Source organism: Halictus rubicundus, chromosome 11, assembly GCF_050948215.1.
Source record: "Halictus rubicundus isolate RS-2024b chromosome 11, iyHalRubi1_principal, whole genome shotgun sequence".
NCBI lineage: Eukaryota > Metazoa > Arthropoda > Insecta > Hymenoptera > Halictidae > Halictus > Halictus rubicundus.
The window spans coordinates 8,604,509-8,624,704 of NC_135159.1; the positions used below are offsets into that span (position 1 = coordinate 8,604,509).

Genomic DNA, 20,196 nt, shown 5'->3' on the forward strand with positions numbered 1-20,196 from the left:
CGTAACGTAAAAATTTCTCGAAATCAATTGTAAGAAATGAATAACAATGTATTTCAATCATCTGAACAAGACGAAAGTAACGTAACAACGTTCTTAAATTCGTAGTAAATGTTTAAATCTAAATATAGTAAATATTTAATCGAACACTTCAGCTGAGTGAATGCTCTATTACCCCAATGCTAATTTTCCACTGGTTAGTTTGGATAATAGAGGTTCTACTTCATCGTGGATTGAACGAGTGAACACGATCCCAATTCTATCGTGTTTGGTATCATTTCAATCAGAATAATGTCGAGAATATAATGATGAATTTTTTATTAAAAAAAACGATCTAATAGTTGTAAGTGCATTAACATGGAATAATAAGAAATAGTATAGTCGAGCACAGTGCGTCGTTTACTGAAATACCAAGCCTTCCGCCTATTTGTAATATGATGTTTATATATTAAGGAACGTTGATAGTTTATTAGAATTTCTCGAAATGAAACGCACCGTAGCTTTCATACTAATGTAAACTGCAAGTATCAAGGCTAAAGGATTCACTATAAATAGACTGCGGATGTTTATGTGTTTAAGAACACGTGGAAATGTGCAGCGAGCTTGCCACATCTATGCATTTATATTAACAAAATTTTTCACCATGTATTTCTATATGTACTTTCGAAATTCAGAGATTTTCAATTTTTTGCAAACAAAATCTTCAACCAAAAAATCGGGAAAAATGATCAAACATGTATCTTAGAAACAGCTGCATACCAGATTTTTTCAAAATTTTTTGATACTATACTATATAAATTATTTTAAATAAACAATAGTGGATTTACTACAATGTATTCATGGCAAGGTATTGTTGAATGCCAAGGTAACATATCCGAGGTGAAGAACGACCCCGAGGAGGAGCCAGCAACCAGCAAACAAGTCATCAACTCTGGAGAGACACTAATGAACAACGAAAGCATCGATAAAACCCTGAGCGATATTGAGAAACTTGAACAGCAATTACAGGACATCAAAGAACAGGTGAGCCTTTAATAACGTTATTGATTATAAGATTACATGCACAACTTCCCCGGTGCTTCCACATAATGCACACAAGATACATATAGTCTGGCAAAGCCGTGGAAACTTTGAGTATGCTCGTCAAACATTATCAAGACTAATCGGAAGATTCTGCCATAATTTCCTTCTGCTTCATTTAAAAGCTGCAATTTGAAAAGTCCTGAACAAAGAAATATAATTAACAAACAGCCAAATCACTCGGTCGAAGTTTATTTATCCCGGTAGAGCCACTGGAATAAATTATTTAATTTTTGTTCATGAAGAACGCAATAATTTATTACAAAACATTATAAAATTTTTATTCCCATTTTTATACTACTTCTCAATTTATAGTCTCCAACAGTACTGATTTAGCAGAATCGTAGAAACCAATTCAAACGATAAAAAAGTGGATAACTAATTTTCACAGAAAATCTCTTGAGTCACCTTGAATGTTCTTGATCAAGGTCATTGCTCTCTTTTCCTCCGACTCGTTGACGTTGGAAACTATAAAAAAAAAGCAATATTTTGTCGATTCGACAGTGATGTATTTTATACTCGTTTTTCAGACCATGTGCCCTGTTTGCCTGGACCGTTTGAAGAACATGATATTCCTTTGCGGCCACGGGACGTGTCAAATGTGCGGCGACCAAATGTCAGAGTGTCCAATATGCCGGAAAGCCGTAGACAGACGCATTCTGCTTTATTAAACATAAAACAATAATCTTCCTCTGCCAGATCTTTAATGAAACATCATGAAAGAACAATTGAATATTACGCCAGTATTTATAAAGAACTTTTTACATTAACCGTAGCATTTTTAAGGGATGTAATCATCTTCTCAGCAACTGTTATCACCGGCGAACATGATCGATCATCATTCAATTTCGCAGTTTCACTTTTTCCTTCTCTGCTACGATCAAGTACATTCTTCTCAAACATTTTCTCCGCTGTCAGTCAAAGTGTTCGACGCTTCTCGAATTTTACTGTCAAGTGTGTTAGCGCTTAGAATAATGACAATAACATCGTTTGTGGGTTGCAGGAGGAATTAACTGTAATATTGGGTTATTTTCTGGGACTGAGACGACTTTGACCATTAATTCTGCTGTACGCGATTACAATTAATTGTAATGGAAGAAAGATGTCTGTGAATTAAGTTGAGAGAGAGCGAATATGAGGTTGAAACAATGTTTCACTGGGACTTGGAGAATATTGGTTTTCGAATAGTATAATTGTTATTAACAGTACATTGTCTCCGTTCTCTTTTTTTGATTAAATTTTGTGGGCACAGTGATGAATTTTGTAATAACTGTTTTCTAGCAAGTAGCATTAAGCAATTAGAATGTTTGCAGTGTTTCCATGCTTAAGTACTAATGCTGGATCGTAGATTATGCGCACAACTGTCGTTTGATTGCATTTGATGAATGTGTAATCGACACCGCGGCGAACACTGGAAACTAGAAAAGCTTCCACAGAATTCTTGTTTTCCTTGATTAGGTTGATTTTTTTTGTGCGTTTCGATGTTTGAATACGACTTTTCAAATTTTGTTTTTTGGGATTCTATTGTCTCGAAATTGTTCAACATGAATTCCTTGTAAATATGTCATGCTTATTCTTCCTCCGGCTTGAAAATGCTGTTCAACATCAATTTTGAGATAACTGATAGGTGATTCTTAGGGTTTTTGGTGTGCTGAGCACTACCTTTGAAAACAGTTTTTGAGAAATTTAATTTAGAAGGTAAACTAATGAAAATTCGATTTTAGAATCTGCAAATTTTTTGCACCTGAACCATACAAATTACGCGAATGTTTTCCACGTAGACCAATTGTGTGAACTCTCCTGAATACAATAGTATATATTTTTATAATGTTACAAATATTTAAAGCAAGTGCAGTACGGTCAAGCATCGAATTTTTCATATTTTCAACTTTGAGAATTTTTACGCTTTAACTGTACAAGTTATACAAATATCTTTTACATAGAACGATTCTCTTCCGAATACAACGGTGTACATTTTTAGTACATTATAAACATTAAAGCATACTTAAACATATTTTTCAATTTTGGACGATATAAAAAAACGGGTTTCGAAGTTGTGTTCACTGCATCAAAATCTATAAAATCGTTTATCGTTTAAAACTTGTTAGACAGTGTAATGATTACTGCCACAAGTTTTCCTTAATTGATACAACAACAATGGATAGTGCCAATTACTTTTGTAAGCCTCTAATTAATTATGGACACAGAAAAATGATTAACAAAGCCACTTACTTCCATCTAAATAATTAAAAAATAGTATTAGTGAAATTTACAATTAATACTGTAAATATATAGTATATATATACATATATATATATACGACTATCCGCATTTAATTGGACAACATTCATTTAAAAAAAAAGAGTAACAAAACTAAAAGCAACACACAATTAATAAAAATTACTTTATTATGTGTGGTAGTCCTTGTCACAATTCAATTATAATTTTTTAATCGTATCTTCAATTATTTTGGTTACAAAAAATTTTAGTGAAATTAGTACGTTCATTATTTATGCATAATTTGTATTTGTGTTTGTGTCTAGAAAATGCAGCTAGAATAATGTGTTATAGCAATATATATTATCAATTAATATTTGCAGTATTGGAAGCAAAATTTAGTATTATAAACATACAATAAACAAAATTTATTGTCTGAATATAATTTTGTATTCGTATATTCAAAATTTAATTTTTTGATTTTTTTTTTCATGAAAACATATTGGCTTCTTTTTTATGAAATTATTATACTTAGCTTTACAAAGCTCCCGGAAATATTATAATTTTGCTATAACTAATAAGGACTATAAAATTAATTAATGAATTCCTTTCATATTTGTCTTCTCTATTTTTTTTTTTCGTTTTAAAATTAATGAAAACAATTTTAAATAATTTGCAGCAACATAATTAGTGTATAATTAAGATTGATGTTAATTATCGTTAAGAGCGCACAATAGAGACAGCCGTGGCCCTATCCAAATATTAATTATGCAATAATTTATGTATTGCCACCCCGTTCTTCCATTTATAAGTACTTTTCCGAAAGTTTATACGTAGAATAGATGATGTAACTGCTTAGATTAGGAATCTTGTGAATTGTATTTACGATAACTATTAAAACATCAAATGTTAATGTCTAATTTAAGAATCCAATTTTTACAATTATAAACAAGTATATTACATTCAATAAAAATAAAAAGTTATTCATTTTTTCGATTTTAGAAAATATTTATTAATATAAAAAGTAAAAAACAATTCATTTTGCAATTAGTTTGCAGAATCGAAAATAGAAAATTATTAATTTTGCAATTTTGAGAAGTATGTTTCAGTGTAAATGTAATCAAATATTGTTAATTAGAAGTTAAATTGTGTATACGTCTTTTGAAACGAATATTTTTATTAATCAGTTCACTAATAAAAATTTTAATTTTGTACATTAATTGGGCATCTTAAATTAGGTAATTTCTAAAATTAAGCGACATGTAGCTGTTAAGTCATTCCTACTATCATAGTATTTCTGTAAAAATATTTAATTTAGAAATATTGATACATTGCATTTAAAAGAAAAATTTAAAAACACGAAAACATGTGAATTATATTACAATGGGATCCTATAATTATCACTATCTTATTCTAAAATATTGATAATATTAAAGTACTGTTAAAAAATGTATTCTTGCTTATATGTATTTTTTCATTGGATGCTTTCATTGCTCAATTGTTCAGAATTTTTTAAACTTTTTCTAACAATTCAATTTTTTTTTTAAATGTTATATAATTCAAGTTACAAGATGCCAATGTATTATTATTGGTTTTCTGGAAAAGGAACATTGTAAAGCGAATATTTCACCATAGCATATGCGCACTACTTTTAATATATTTCATATTTGTTTTACTAAAATAGGCATATGTATCTATTTCAACTGTATTCTATCGAAGCATAACAATAAATAAATTTGTCATCTTGCAAAACACATATTTTGATTACATATACGAATCAGAATAACAATACAAAATTATGACAGATTATATTTTAAATGATATCTTACAAAATAAACAAAATTAGAATTATAATGTGTAAGAAGGTTTGATAGGGCGTTATCGGATTTGTTCGTGCTCGCTAAAAAGAAAATGTTACGAGTATCGATATGTTTCGATATCGAGACATTGCGCCGAATCGTCTTCGTTGCCGCGTCGTCGTAGTGACGACGATACATCGAAGACATGAGGGAGTTGGTTGACGAACGTCACTGAGGGAAGTCGCAAAGCTAAGTATTCCTCCTCTATTTAATAAAGGTCTCTTTGGTATTTCACTCGTTTTATTCTTTAAAGATGCCCCGAACCCGTAACATACATATATGTAATATGTATGAATATGTCGACGATTGTCGGAAGATTCGCCACATATTACTTTTGTAATAACCATAAACCCTATCAGGAAGAATGATAGACAAAAGGTATTCAGTCTTACATATATTAATTTATTTAAATTTGCGCTCCACTGACAATTTTCTTGACTTTGATTAAAATTAAATGAACTAAGCTTGATCTATATTAGTCATTGAAACGATTAAAGTCATATTAAAACTGCAGTTAAGTTGTGTGAGATATTGTTACTCCCATTTCACGTAATTATAAATCGTTCTCGACCAAATTCTAATCTTCCGCAACTCGTTTCAAATTGCATTGATAAAAAATCGAGCATTTTGAATAAAAAAAAATTTGATTTAATCTTAATAATCGTATGCACGTAAATATTGGATCGAATCATAAATAACTTCCGCGGGCAAATATAAATTAAGAATATTGAGAACGTGAATTCAGCGAATATTGATTATCAAATATTCTACAAGAACACGACACTCAAAACATAAAATTGGAAATTATTTTTGATTTATTCTAATATTTTATAGCAAATATACGATAATAAATGTCGCCCAAGGAACTCTAGTTTCCTCAACATTCAGACGACGAATTCAAATTAGGAGGAGAGATTTTCTTGGTTCTAGTAAGACGATCCAACTCCACCGCTGCGTCATTCGACACGGCTGATTTTTCCACTGGAGGAGAATCTAAAATAAAAATGGAAATAAACGTGTAATTAAAAATCTCTCGATTAAAATCGCAATGTATTACAGTAAACTATATTTACCAATTTTTATTGGACTTGTGCCTACACTACCTGGTGATCCAGGTGATCCAATCTTCTTGTGAAGCAGCGAGTTGAAGAAGTTTGCTAAAACACCCTCACCAGACTGAGAAGTTCCGGTTGCTTTCGGATCCAGCTTTTTATTCGGTGAAGCCACCTATGTGAGAAGAATTTAGTGTTTGCCGAGTCGCATTCTCTGTCACATACCCATGACAGATCATACCACATTGATTAGAACATGCTTTCAAGTGTTAAAGCATTTAGCGGTCGTACAAACTATTAATCAAACAAATTCTATACACAGGATGTACACTCTTGAATATTTTTGAAACAGTTGGTGACACCGAAGGATGTTTCAGATAAAAATTGAATAGTTTCACAGGATCCAAACTTTGGTGCAAATATTCTCTTATTTTTTGCAATTGGGCCCATAGAGATTGTATCAAGTCGACTCTATGTTTCAAATGGAATCATGTTTTTAAATACATTAGTCAATGCAGTTTTTTGTTCTCTATGAGAAGTACTAAACACTTATAGCAAAAAAAAGAACAATTCAAGAAATAATTTATTATAACTAAAAAATATCATGCCATTCTTAAATCGAAATATCTTTTAAAGCAATGGTTTTTCACTTTGCATAGAATCACAAATTAAGTCGATCTTTAAATCTATGATTCCATTTAACAAATTCCTTCTACGAAAAGAAATACTTATCTCAAATTATGTGCCGCAAAAATTGCACAAATTTTATCTGAAACAGTTTCTTGAAATAACTAATAGTTCCAAAAAATGTTTCAGACTTCAAGTGACTCACGCTGTGTTCAATTAACTTCATTAAAACTAAACTGTACTTCAAGTGTATAGTTACGAAGTACAAACACTAAACGATGCAGACACATCAAGATGAATTAGTAACGTATATGAAAATGAACAACATACAGTGATTTTAATGAACAAGAAGCTAAACATGAAGTTTTATGAAAAAGCTGCATTCACTTAGAAAATTAAACTAAATTCATTAAACATGTTCAATGTACTAAGAATATCTAGATCGAATGTATCTTAATGCAAGTAAGCATTGCTTGTTATAGGGAAAGAGTACGGTGATCATACTCATGATATCACTGTACACATTAGCCACAAAAACATTGTTTTTCAACGCTGGATGGTTATTGATCAACTGTGTATAACATGAGAAGCATGCTCCAATTATAAATGGTATAACCTGAATCACCGGTCCAGTGCTTGCCTGATTCCTCAGCGTGGGGGAGCGGGTTGGATCTTTCAAGCCTAGTAATTCGATCTGCTGCTTCGCTAGAAAAGATTGCTCCTCTTCGGCCTGCACTTCGACTTCCCTTGCAACACACTGTCTCGCAAAAATATGTGATAATTAGAGCTATGCAAGAACCCGAAAATGTCGGGTACCTCATGGTCGGGACTGGTCGAGAATCCTGATACATTGGAGAACCCTAATATTCTCGGGAATCTCGATATATTCGAGGACACGTCTCGACCCGCCATTTTCAGGTTCTCGCACACCTCTAGTGATAATTAATTCTCTTTGACACAGTAACTCAAATAACACTGTCCAACAAAACGTTAGATAGCGTAACGCTGTATACGCACTCTTCTGTTAATCGGCGGCTGTGCTATAACATCTCTGTAATAGTCATCAGGTTTCATTGATTGCAAGTTCTCATGGAGAATACTGATCTTCTTCATGTTGTCCCAGCCAGCTGGACTGTAATTAAATAATAATTAATACTATGCTGAACACATAAGAATTATAATAAAGGGTGGTATGTACATTAGAACTGCATCCTTTTCGACCACTAAAGCAGGTGTTCTAAAAGGTAAAGAATAAATTCTGTGTGTAAGGTATTTGTACAGTAGATCACAGTTCTTGTCTTCCTTTGCTGACGTGTAGAACAGTCCTGCACCATACTGTAAGCAGAATCGACGTATCCACTGTTGCATAAAATCAAAATGTTCGTCCCTAAAATATTTAAACAATTACATATTTCTCTGAATTCCGATGGCTTCAATTTTTTAAGTATTATAATCTCACTTGTAGTCGTGCTCTTTTTCTAGTGTGGTCATGTAATCAGTTTTCGTAATAACGACAACAACATCGAGGCCCAAGTTTGTTGTGAGTACTCCCTCCGGTAGCGGTAAATTGTCAATTGTTTCATCATCAAGGTTGCGACTGGTGCGTCTCAGAGGACTGCCAGGATCCAGTTCGTCTCCTGGCTCTGTATAATCTTGCCATTTCTTGACATCTAAGCAGTAAAGAAACATTAAAGTATTTAAATTAAATTTAATAATTTAACACACATTGCAACAATCTGCTTACTAAATTGTCTGCACCGTTGTCTAGTATCGTTATCTAAAGGCAACTTATCAATATGATCTCCTAGGAGCGCAGCCCACGACTGTAGTTGATAGAGAATATCCCATGGTGTCGTCATTGCAGCCACCAACATAACAAGAGTGTGCGGAAATCTTTCTGCGTTTAATGCAAATCTCAGAAGATTCCCATGCCCTGGATCTCCATCCAAAATCCACACAGATAACCTTGTTTGGTCTAAAGAAAAGATTATTTAGAGCTTCTGGTTTTAATATATTAATTTTCGTGAGAATGCTATTAACATGTTAAACACCATGCCAGTTCCTACGGATCAGCCATAGACTTTCCATTTATACTGTGTTAGTTCCTATAGACTGGACATAGACTTCACATTCTTTACTAAGTAATGAAAAGTCAAGCAAATTAGGTTTGGCGTTAAATGTGCTAATATTGAATAAATATTACCATCTCTATAGTCATCTCTGACATCGATGTATGCAAATTCTAAACCAGAACCCTTCTTTGGGTCCTCTACACCTTGTAATTTAGCGATAAGTGTAGTCTTCCCACTTTCGTTGTCTCCTGCAGACAAATTAATGTTTATTAGACATATTTCATTAAAATTGCAGGAATTATAGAAATTGTTTTCACCTAACACAAGAATGTTCTTGTTCGAAGGCAATTTGTTGTTCCCGCTGTTTTGTACCTCAGCCAAAATAGAGGACCTGCAAAAATCAGAAGCCACAGTAATTCGAGATAATTAAAAATTCTAAACGCGATCTTGGAAACGATTATAATGTGTGACACTTAAAAGGATATGTCAAATAAGGATAAGTACTTATGTGTTAGACGTATTTGTGAATATTTGAATATGGTGAATTATAGTATTAGCAACAATGAATTTTATGAACGTACCACAAATTGTCTTTATTGTTTGGATCCTCCTTTTTTTTCGTCTGAAACCCATTGCTCTGCAACATTATGTCAATCGCTGTCGCTGCCATGACTGTTTTTGACAGAATGAGTCTTATCGATTATAATCGAGTCGTAGCACGGTGTGCAGCCAACTTCATTCAAAATGAAATCCTTGGAACTTGGAACATTTAAATTTTTAAATCGGAAACATTCGATTTAAGAAAATGAAAGATATTTATAATAATTCTTATAGGTTATGACAAACGATTATTGTCATCTTATACAAAAATATATTTTTATATTTATTAAATTATTCTATATAGACTAGATTCTATATACATTAATTTGAATTACGAACCTAACCCAAAAGTTTCGTACTTATCAGAAACTCTGTTGCAAATTATAAAGATTAATTCGACTACCCAGTATATTGCTTGCGTTGCAAATGTTCTTGTATTGCCTTATATGCATAAGTAATTTTTTACAGTGTATATCAATTTTTTTCAGCGGACTCTAAGCAATTGGAACAACAACAGTTCGACGTAAAGTGTTTCATAGTAATTAAGAAAAATGGTAAGCATTTTAAACGAATCTGACAGCGAAGATGAGTTGCCTCCTGGTTGGGAGGAAATGACAACTACTGATGGAAACGTTTATTATGTGAAGTAAATCAATTTTACATAAATATAACAATTTATTGCATCACTGATTCTTAATAGAAAGTTTTGTTAGAGTAACTGCAATATTTTGTTTAGTCATTACACGAAAGGTACGCAATGGACACATCCCAGGACTGGTCGTCAAAAAATCATAGAAGGAGGTATACCAATAAAAAAACTCATAAATTATCATAAACCATTTCATATAAATTTTCTATTATGTTAATAAGAATTACCAACTGGCTGGGAGAAGCGTGTAACAGAAGATGGCAATGTCTTATTTGTCGACCAGAAAAACCAAATAACAACGTACACTGATCCACGCCTGGCATTTGCTACTGAATTTGGAACATCGTCTCAACCTGTACGTCAGCGCTTCGATGGGAGAAGCACAGCATTGGCTGTATTATATGGTCGAGATCTGCGAGACAAGGTTGCCATTGTTACAGGAGCTAACACAGGCATAGGTAAGAATAATAACAATTATTTTAGTGTATAAACTAAATGCTAACACAATGTTACTGTTACAGGATTCGAAACTGCTAGATCATTAGCTTTGCATGGTTGCAAAGTGATTTTAGCTTGCAGAGACGTGAAAAAGGGTGAGGAGGCAATACAAAAGATCCATAAGGAAATGGATAATAGTTGTGAGATATTGGAATTAGATTTGTCTTCATTGCACAGTGTTAAAGAAGCTGCTGAGAAGTTTAAGCAAAAATACAAGTAAATTTACATTGCTAAAAAATTGATTTAGTCATAGGTTTCTACAATTTGTTTTACTTTCAGAACTCTTAATATATTGATACTGAATGCTGGTGTCTTTGCAAAAAACTATGAGCTCACCAAGGATGGTTATGAATCGACATTCCAAGTGAATCATCTTTCCCAGTTTTATTTCACCCTCTTACTGGAGCAACCAATTCGAAATTGCCGTAACTCTAGAGTAGTGGTAGTATCCAGTGAATCTCACAGGTACTTCAAAGTTTCTGAATTATCTCGAGAAAAATTGTATTAAATTTTAATTGATGTTTCTGGACAGGTTCTCATTGCTTCGGACAGTCGAAGACTTTCATAAACAAACACTGTCTCCCCCTGCATATAAATATTGGTTCATGGCAGCATACAATGACTCTAAATTGTGCAATATTTTATTTGCACAAGAATTGGCAAAACGTTGGACCACTGTCAGTGTATTTAGCTGTCATCCTGGCAATCTGGTTTCATCCTCCTTGACACGTTACTCTTGGATAATGCGAATCCTGTTCATGCTAGTGAGACCGTTCACGAAATCATTGGTAGGGAATTTATTTATCCGAAGTCTGAATTTTTGTGGAAATTAACGTAAAATAAATGTTTCAGCAACAAGCAGCAAGCACTCAAGTCTTCTGTGCGACCGCTCCAGAATTGGAAGGCCTAACAGGAGTTTATTTCAACAATTGCTATCGGTGCGAGCCATCGAACGCTTCACAGGATCCCGCGCTTGCATCAAGATTATGGTCTGTTAGCCAAGAAATGATTGTAAATATCATGAAAAAGGACAAGCTTTGGGAAACTGTGGCATTAAATAAAATGGGCTGTAAAATATAATCTTGAATCAAAAAGATGCTTTTAATAATAAGAAATTTATTTGTAAATTTATAGAATGTGAATAAAGATTTGTTATCAAACAAGTAACTGATTAACGTGAAAACAGTGCAATCTCGCGCATTGAAGGGCCTCATTCATTACTTTTAGGATCAACGAAATGTGAAAATTTTTTATTATTTACAGCCGAGATTTGCAGCAACTAAATTATTTAGTAAAATCATGCATAATTATGTACACAAATTTTTGGAATCTACTGTCGGCACTATTTTCGGCAAAGACATCACCTGCAGGGAACCGGTACATCGTTGTGATGATCATCAACCGGGTGTTTTAATGGAATTCGGCAGAACCGGTATAAAAGTAAAATACCAATAATGAATTACATTATTACATTAATACAGTTTTTATTCATATTATTCAGCGCTACTGTTGAAGGTTACCGTCATTGCAAATTCTTTTCATATTTATTTAAACATTTTTGTATATATGTATATTGTTTCGAAATGAACGTTAGGGGGCGTTCACTTACGAAACATGCCAAAACTTTCGTCTGTCGGATTACATGTTAGCAAAAATTTCATTTCTGCTGAATGAAATCCAATATTCCCGTGAATATTCCATTTTATTCATGAATGAAGTATAAATTGTAATTAAGAGTGATTCATAGATCAAATTCTGTATAAAATGCAGCGGACAATGGTAATTACATGGTTATATAAATATCCGTTACGTCAATTAAAATCTGTTATCAGTAAAACGTGGTACATTGTCTATAAATTGTTGTTACGAATGTAAAAACCACATTAAATAAATATTTATATGAAGTTTTTCAAGAAATTCTTGATGCCGTGCGGACTCTGTGCTGCAGTGCCAGTCATGAAACCTGTTAATCCACCAGACGAGAAGCCGAAGCCATGCTCTACCGAAACACCATCAGCGAATCTGATAAAACCATCTGAGCTGCCCATTTACTCTACAGAAGCTGGGTATTCTAAACAGATGCCATGGTAAAGCGCAAGTAATTTCATATCGCCAAATGTATTTTTATTCCTTTTAAAGAATGTTCACCAAATTAAATAAGTATTCATATTCTATGTTATTTATAATCATTTCCAGCACAGAGCATTCTCCATCAATAGTCGAGGAAAACATCCGCAAAGTACGTGTACAATTGCAGGAACTCAGACACATGACTGATGGTGTCTCGGAGCAAGTTTCTGCAGCTGTAGATAATTTTAAATGTAGGTATTTATAATCAGAGCTAGGTAAAATACTATTTCAAATACTAAATAGTAAATACTCTATTCTATTTGAAATCATACGTGCACTTTTAAAAATAGAATATTTGATTTGTTAGAAAAAGCTTTCAAAATAGTATTTTATTCAAAGAATTCTCAAAATAGTGAGAATTTTACTGTTTATCTAAAATGGTATTTTATTTGAATTGCAGGACAGCAATTATTAAAAATAGTATTTGAAATATTTTTTTCTATAAAATTTTACCCAGCTCTATTTGTATTTGTGTAACAAACAACTTACAAGTAAATAACGTTTCATTTCTGCAGATATAATTGACTATCTCCAAGACCAAGCAAATTTTCTACCACGAGTTGGAGCTGTTGGTATTGGAGGTTTATCAGGACTGATACTGGGTCTCAGAGGAGGTTTCTTCAAGAAATTGCTATACACAACAACAGGTGCTGGTGCAGTTGGAGTAGTTTGCTTCCCAAAGGAAGCAAAGGAAGCGTATAATATAGTGGAACACTATGGACAAATTAGTTATAATTTCATTTATGGAGGTACGTTTCATTCTTCTATAAAGAACATTATGATAATAATATTAATGGCGTTATTTGCGAATATGACAATGATTTCAGTTAAACCAGGAGATAGCAAAGAGGAAACTTCGTTTAAGGAGTTGTCATTAGTTAAAAGTGTACTTGAATCGGAATACTTTCAGTTGATAAAAAAACCTTTTGAAAAAATTTCTGAAATGAAGGAGGTAGGATGCAAAAACACCGATTCATTATTGCATCATTCCTCCTGTGCTCCTAATTACATTAATTTAATCCTCAGTCCTAGACAAATGCCTGTATATTAATAGTTGATTAAATTATAATTTTCACAGTTATTTACGAAATAGCTATTTTAAATTGCTTGTAGATAAACTGTGAAGGATATGTTTTCGACTTTTTGAAACGATTTTGACTATAGATCTCGAAACACCTAACGAAAACGGTTTGGAAGTCCGCACAACTTCGTTTCACCCGAATAACGATAACGATAACGATTCCAAACACCTAGAACCAATCGTATTAACAGAAACTCCACAAGTGGAGGAGATACAAAATTCGAACAGTCGAAATACGTGGATTAAGTGGAAGTAACTGTTTAGGTACCTTTCCTGCTCCCACCTTTCTGAAATCCTGCAAAACTACCATTACGATTCACCATCATGATATGATTGTCATATATTTGTTAGTGTATACTGATAATAATTGTTTTATTTTAGGAAAAGTCGTCTGAAAGTAAATCTGAAACGAAGAAGGAATGAACGTGATGTATTGTAGTGAATAGCAAATATTACATGGTAAGACTAATTTATACATAGACGTGACTAAATTATACAATGTTTTAATAGAATTGTTGCATGTAATAATAAAAATATGAAAAATCTGTTATTAGAAAACTCTGTTCAATCAATCCAATAAATAATTTCCTTTGAAGAAAATGAATCAGAAAATGAAATAACACGACAAAATTTTCTTAAATTCTTTTCGGTACGAATTCCGCGCATTTTTTAAAATTTTTGCGCAATTTCTTCGTGCAGATATCTATTTACGCGTCTATTTTTGTGCATGCGTCTGCGCATCTTTATCGCGCAAAAAATAAAAGCATTGTTCCGAGATAATAATAAAATAATTTTATTAAATCGTTTATTTGTTCACTGTTCTAAGTCTATTTCTATGATTCAACGATGATTAGGACATGATTACTATCCTACTCACACTATCAAAAAATAGTTACCTAACCATCACGAAGTTCTCGATCTTCATGCAGTGCAGGTTAGGTTGATCACTGTCACATGCTGAATACAGTGAAATCGTTTATTGATAGCGAAGAAACATAAATTTTTATTTTTATTTACACGTGATCCTCAACTGTAATTGCATTTGTTATTGTATATTTATATTTTAAAACAGAACAATGAATTCTAACAAAGCAAAATTGTCGAAAAGTATACTGGACATGAAAGTAAGTTAAGAAGTTCTGTAAGTTGTATATAAATGGTTCTTCTTTTGGTTTCATAATTATAAATTGTTTTTCTAGTTTATGAAACGTACAAAAGAAAAAGTCGAAAAGCAACAGTTTCAAGAAGAAGGTGAAGAGTATTTTGGGAATGAGTTGACAAAGCGTATGATGAAAGATTCGTAAGTCAAGGAAGGATTCTTGCTTTCATATCCATAACTAGCTTATAAAGTTGTACTAATTTAGTTTTCATTTCAGGGAGAGATTCATCATAGAACCTAGTTATATCTTCTGTGAGAAATTGATTGATGGCAGAGTAAGTTACCAAGGAATGAATCCTGAGATTGAGAAATTAATGGAACACGAGCAAGCCAAAGAACGTGTCGCAACGGAATTGAAAAAGGAAACAGAGATCTCAGATGAACAAATGGTAGAACATTGGAAAGGCATGAAGAAACTAAAATCTGAATATAAATACGAAAAGAAGTCGCATAGGGATAGTATTAAATCTGTTGAACCAATATCGAAAAAGCCAAAATTTCTGAAACCTCAAGACTAGTATTAGATATCAATTATTTATACATATGTAATCACTAGATGTTAAGTTCTTCTGTAAAGACTGTATTTATTTCAATTCACATTTATGAATCTTTTTTATTAATCATTGTGTCATATTCATCGCACAAATTTCTGAAAGTTAGCACAGATAAATTCTGCACATTATACTTTTCCAATCCTTTTTCCCAAAGTAAATTGAAACTGTTATCAGGAAACTGAACACCTATATTTTCAAATATACCTTTCATCTCTTCTTTATTCCGTGGCTATAAAAATTAATTTGGAAAGACTAGTTGAGTTACTATTTCTCAGATTGTTTATACATATTTATACATACTTTGGTAAGATCATTCCTGCCCAGGCCATGTCGGGTAAAGACGGATGGAAAAATGAGATCATAAGCTGTAGTTCCATCTTTCAAAGTACTGTGCAAAACTTCTTCTGCAAAACAACCATGTTAAACAAGTAAGTACAATGATAGTGATAAAAATCATGTATTTCAATATCTTCATACTAACTCGTAATATCTGTTTCTTCTGTACTTCCAATTGTGTCTCTGTATGTAGTATGACAACACTGACACTCCAAAGGAGCCCCTAAAAGAATAAAAAAAATACTGGTATCATTTTTATAGATTTTTTTCTAAGAGATATATTATAATGTATTACTCTCTATTTTCGGTAATGTTGGAAAGTCATATTTCCAATTTAAGAGATTTAGGAGTTTTGTATAATTAACATTTTCCTCTTTACGTATCCCAAGAAGATCTAATAGTGGTGTTAAATATGTTTTGTTTATGTACATTTTGTATTTGGCTAATACAGAGAAGACTGTGTCTTCTGAGAGTATTCCTACGTAATCCTATAAAGATATATATATTTATTATATAATTATTGAGCATATTTAATAAATATGCATATTACTTTATCAAGACTGGATAATTCTTCATAAATATCTAAAAACGGAATTTCTGGAATTTGTTTCTTGTACTTCTGACGTAAACTGTTTATATTCTGCAAGTATTTTTTCTGTTTTATGACATCATCATTAAGAGGACTATCGGAAACAATATTTGTTTGCACCCTTTTAATTGTCTTTCCATGAACCATATCCATAAATAAATTTGCTTCTTTATAATTCCTAAAAACGGAACATTCTTAGATTATTATGCTACATTTTATTTATTGTAAGCACATATTACCTAACTTTTCCAATACGAGGATGTGTACGCTCTTTAAAATCTGCTAGGATGGGATTAATAAGTACAGAAGGAGTAGAAGTGATCCATGTTAGTAGTTTCTTCACCCTTGTGCCATTATTGTCCACATTATTAAATTTCCCAAAGCGAAAATTTTGATTGAATGGTTGCTCATAGCTATAAGTATAATTGAGGGAGTAGCGAATACATAAAACATTTTTCATTTTAGTATTCCATACTTTCTGTTAATTTGCTCTGCGGGTAGGTAACTGTTATGGCTTTTCTTATACATTTCCAGAATATCTGGATTCAAAATATCCATTTGGTTTGCTTTTGCCTGAAGTAATTCAGTCATTGATGTCTCTAATTATTGGGGAATATATAGATGTTGTTAAAAATATATTTTGTAATGATTTCATTGCAGATTTTAGCTTTGTACCAAATTTAGTTTTCTTCCCAAAGATTGTTTCCCATGGGTTCATGCCAATTGGTAGGTTTGGAGTTTGGTAATGTGTTTTGCCAACTTCTTTGTTCCAGTAGCTGTTCATCACAGTGTTTCTTAATTCATAAATTAGGGTTTGGAACTGTGTTTCTTGGTCTCCTTGCAGACATTCCTTTACCTTAAATTACATCTTATCATCTATTAATTGTTCATTATATTGTATCATATAAATTTATTATCATCTTACACCAGTACTAGTTTTATCTGAGCCACTATGCACAGGTGCATTCTCTGCTTCTTTTTCATTATAGTCAAGCATGCATTTCAAGGCTGCTACTTTGTCTTCCAATGTGTATTCAATGAAACATTCTCTAATATCAGAATTTTTATGTTTCATCTGTAAAAAAATAATGACAAAACAATTAAAATTCTTCCAAAAATATTCTTGAGCATACAGCTTAATGTTAAGAATATTCTTTCTTACTGTTTTTTTATTAATTGAACTTTTATTCTCTTGAATTTCTTTAAAACCTTCATTTTGTATTCTTTTACACAATTTTTCCATCTTTCATGCAAAATAGAAAATTAATTAATATTAATAATGCAGCAAAATTATAAAAAACAAAACATAGTTGTATAATTGCACGTTCTTGTTTCGTACAGAATTTTACTCTTATAAATAATTAAAAATGATGCACTTTTAATATGATTTATTTGATGAATAAATCAATATAGTACTTTCAAAAAACTACTTTTCCTACATTATGTTACGCAAGTCATAATTTTATTACAATATTCGATGGGGTTATAATATGTACTACATAAATATAATTCAAATTCAATTCAATTATTGATGCTCCTACCGCGCATGTGCATTAGAAATTGAAAGACAGTTCGTTTCATACATTATGCACTATAATCGTTTCGTGGCTCTTTGTACGTCATTATAACGCGATCATAAACTGCAATATTATTAAACAGATTTTGAATTGCATGTAACAGTGCAACAGTAATGATGGCAGTCAAACAAAATACAAAACGATCGAAGTGGGCCCTGGACTTCGCTCACAAGTTGGTAACTTGTTTCAATTAACATTTTCATTACGCAAATTTAATTTAGTAAATTTTTAGGTATAAACGTTTCATAAGATTTAAAAAATTAACAAGCTCTGAAATTTTGATTTGCAAGTATGTAATTGAAAGATTAGGTTCCGTATAGGTTAGGTTTTGTACGAATACACAATGATAGTTTTCTGGATTTAAAATAGAGTTCTAAACCTATAAAACAAGATCAGTGAAATTTATTCATGTTTTCAGAACTAAAAGCTTCACATATAAACAATCATATTACAGAAAATCATTATTGAAGAACCAATCAAATTTAATTACAATTAATTTCAATACTTTTTACACTTTTTGTTTAAAAGGCATTGATGTTCTAATTACTCTAATTATTTGTGACTTTTAGAAACAAACAAGACAAAAATGCAGACATCCCTGCACCCCCAGGCTACACACCAGCAGTCGCATTGTTTCATGCTGCGGAATCGATTCGGGAAACAGATTCGAATCATTTAATCATGAAAAAGTCATGGGATCTCGCATTGGGTCCCCTGAAACAAGTTCCAATGAATTTATTCATTATGTATATGGCTGGTAACTCTATAGCAATATTCCCAATTATGATGGTTGGTATGCTAATCATTAGACCAGTGAAGGCACTATTCACTCTCCAGCAAAGTGAGTGTTACAATTACATATCAATATTATCATTAATCCTTGAGAGGTTGCGGTTGATCCGACAGATACACATAAAATCTAATTCTAAATTTGATAGCTTTGTTTGTTTCCTTTGTCAAACGACTCGGCTATTGCAAAATTCTTATAATGGGAAGTAGGAATATCAGTATCTGTCAGATCAACTGCGACCTCCCGAGGGTTAAACTTAAACTATCCTCAAGTTGTTTCCTATATCTTAACTCTTATTTTTCTTCAGCGTTTAAGGTCATTGAGGGAACTCATGCTTTTGGTCAAAAGTTTGTTTACTTCTTGGGTCAGTTGGTAAACATGGCATTGGCATTGTACAAATGCCAGTCGATGGGACTGCTCCCAACGCATGCATCGGACTGGCTGGCATTTGTAGAGCCACAGGCTCGGTTGGAATATTCTGGTGGTGGATTCATATATGTATGACGCAAACAACTGTTGTAAACTTAGGTATATTGTACCATTTGTGTGGATTACAGTTCGACACATTTCATAAAAATGTTTTATTAAAATAAAATCGAAAAATACTATATATTGCGACTATTCACATACTTATGTACATAGTTGTCCAACACACAAAGCAAAGTAGGCATAACACAAGTCTGTAGTTTAATTATTTCTTTTTGTATTCATCTGCTATTTCTTTTAACCGTTGAATGATCTTCGAAGGATCATCCACGCGAGGCACCTAGAAAAATGATCATTATAATAAGTGTGAATGACTCAAATCGTTAAATAATTTTCTATTAAGAAATGATGTACTTCATAGTTTTGGCTGATGTACATGCCAGCATACACACCCAGACCAAAGGTAACCTAAAAGACAAATGTAATAATTTAGTACTTTCCTGAATTCAAAATAAAATTGCATGATAATGATCATTGTAACATACCAAAGCCCTTAACATTTTTTTAATGGCAGTTGTTCACTGATATTCAATTACAGTTTTTATTCCTCTTAAATCATAAATCTAAATATTGATCGAACGATGATGCAGTTTTTATTAGACTTTGCATTTTACGCAGAATCAATCACTGATAACATATACTTTCGTATGACGATCGAATTGTTTACTGTTCTAGAGAAATTACATACGAGAATTTTAAATTTGAATTAATTATCGATAGTTAATTTACGATGAATCAACTGTTTGTAAAAAACAGTTTGAATAAGAATCCTGCTGCACCATTACCTTCGTAAACGTCGTTTATGTAGTCACGCAGTCCACCAGTACACTAATTTTACGTTGA

At 32.2% G+C, this 20,196-nt stretch overlaps 7 protein-coding genes across 16 annotated transcripts in view; 5 read left to right on the plus strand and 2 right to left on the minus strand.

Annotated features, from left to right (window-relative positions):
* Positions 1-3,783, plus strand: part of Mib1 (E3 ubiquitin-protein ligase mind bomb 1) — a 607,096-nt gene extending 603,313 nt beyond the window's left edge. For 2 of the 5 annotated variants that reach the window (XM_076796335.1, XM_076796339.1), the window contains 2 exons: positions 845-1,020; positions 1,608-3,783. In XM_076796335.1, the coding sequence (XP_076652450.1) occupies positions 845-1,020; positions 1,608-1,748 (317 nt within the window). In that variant the 3' untranslated portion in view covers positions 1,749-3,783. The remainder of the gene's footprint in view (positions 1-844; positions 1,021-1,607) is intronic. The other 3 variants (XM_076796338.1, XM_076796340.1, XM_076796336.1) reach the window with 2 other exon arrangements.
* The window catches only part of Mpp6 (M-phase phosphoprotein 6), a 72,250-nt gene extending 56,632 nt beyond the window's left edge, over positions 1-15,618 (plus strand). Inside the window, exons 2-5 of the mRNA XM_076796355.1 lie at positions 14,659-14,796; positions 14,935-14,986; positions 15,062-15,162; positions 15,239-15,618. Of these exons, the coding sequence (XP_076652470.1) occupies positions 14,720-14,796; positions 14,935-14,986; positions 15,062-15,162; positions 15,239-15,539 (531 nt within the window). The 5' untranslated portion in view covers positions 14,659-14,719 and the 3' untranslated portion in view covers positions 15,540-15,618. The remainder of the gene's footprint in view (positions 1-14,658; positions 14,797-14,934; positions 14,987-15,061; positions 15,163-15,238) is intronic.
* Positions 5,535-9,662, minus strand: Dlic (dynein light intermediate chain). 3 transcript variants are annotated; one of them, XM_076796345.1, is made up of 10 exons: positions 9,486-9,662; positions 9,222-9,295; positions 9,036-9,152; positions 8,577-8,807; positions 8,292-8,502; positions 8,031-8,219; positions 7,850-7,964; positions 7,449-7,589; positions 6,227-6,380; positions 5,535-6,146 (listed from the first exon to the last, which is right to left on the minus strand). In XM_076796345.1, exons 1-10 carry the CDS (start codon positions 9,572-9,574, stop codon positions 6,031-6,033), a joined length of 1,437 nt encoding a protein of 478 aa, XP_076652460.1. In that variant the 5' UTR covers positions 9,575-9,662; the 3' UTR covers positions 5,535-6,030. The 3 variants fall into 3 exon arrangements, with proteins under 3 accessions (XP_076652460.1, XP_076652461.1, XP_076652463.1); XM_076796346.1 differs by having other exon boundaries at positions 7,473-7,589; positions 9,486-9,602; XM_076796348.1 differs by having other exon boundaries at positions 6,257-6,380; positions 9,486-9,602.
* On the plus strand, positions 9,650-11,818 carry Wwox (WW domain-containing oxidoreductase). Of its 2 annotated transcripts, XM_076796349.1 has the most exons (8): positions 9,650-9,738; positions 9,993-10,150; positions 10,241-10,305; positions 10,375-10,611; positions 10,675-10,867; positions 10,931-11,116; positions 11,184-11,439; positions 11,504-11,818. In XM_076796349.1, exons 2-8 carry the CDS (start codon positions 10,056-10,058, stop codon positions 11,729-11,731), a joined length of 1,260 nt encoding a protein of 419 aa, XP_076652464.1. In that variant the 5' UTR covers positions 9,650-9,738; positions 9,993-10,055; the 3' UTR covers positions 11,732-11,818. The 2 variants fall into 2 exon arrangements, with proteins under 2 accessions (XP_076652464.1, XP_076652465.1); XM_076796350.1 differs by lacking the exon at positions 9,650-9,738 and having other exon boundaries at positions 9,829-10,145.
* Mic26-27 (MICOS complex subunit 26/27) lies at positions 12,232-14,420 on the plus strand. Of its 2 annotated transcripts, none has more exons than XM_076796352.1 (6): positions 12,232-12,430; positions 12,566-12,738; positions 12,848-12,972; positions 13,297-13,530; positions 13,609-13,733; positions 14,244-14,420. In XM_076796352.1, exons 1-6 carry the CDS (start codon positions 12,416-12,418, stop codon positions 14,283-14,285), a joined length of 714 nt encoding a protein of 237 aa, XP_076652467.1. In that variant the 5' UTR covers positions 12,232-12,415; the 3' UTR covers positions 14,286-14,420. The 2 variants fall into 2 exon arrangements, with proteins under 2 accessions (XP_076652467.1, XP_076652466.1); XM_076796351.1 differs by having other exon boundaries at positions 12,233-12,430; positions 12,557-12,738.
* A 3-nt stretch (positions 15,619-15,621) lies between the features above and the next one.
* Positions 15,622-17,797, minus strand: LOC143358854 (EF-hand domain-containing family member B). Of its 2 annotated transcripts, XM_076796343.1 has the most exons (10): positions 17,663-17,797; positions 17,426-17,575; positions 17,176-17,356; positions 16,976-17,099; positions 16,740-16,913; positions 16,462-16,678; positions 16,207-16,399; positions 16,057-16,134; positions 15,876-15,979; positions 15,622-15,804 (listed from the first exon to the last, which is right to left on the minus strand). In XM_076796343.1, the coding sequence occupies exons 1-10, from the start codon at positions 17,741-17,743 to the stop codon at positions 15,622-15,624; spliced, it is 1,485 nt and encodes a 494-aa protein (XP_076652458.1). In that variant the 5' UTR covers positions 17,744-17,797. The 2 variants fall into 2 exon arrangements, with proteins under 2 accessions (XP_076652458.1, XP_076652459.1); XM_076796344.1 differs by lacking the exon at positions 16,740-16,913.
* A 239-nt stretch (positions 17,798-18,036) lies between these two features.
* On the plus strand, positions 18,037-19,477 carry Emc4 (ER membrane protein complex subunit 4). The gene is made up of 3 exons (XM_076796010.1): positions 18,037-18,249; positions 18,647-18,918; positions 19,175-19,477. The coding sequence occupies exons 1-3, from the start codon at positions 18,191-18,193 to the stop codon at positions 19,369-19,371; spliced, it is 528 nt and encodes a 175-aa protein (XP_076652125.1). The 5' UTR covers positions 18,037-18,190; the 3' UTR covers positions 19,372-19,477.
* The last annotated feature ends 719 nt before the right edge of the window (positions 19,478-20,196 follow it).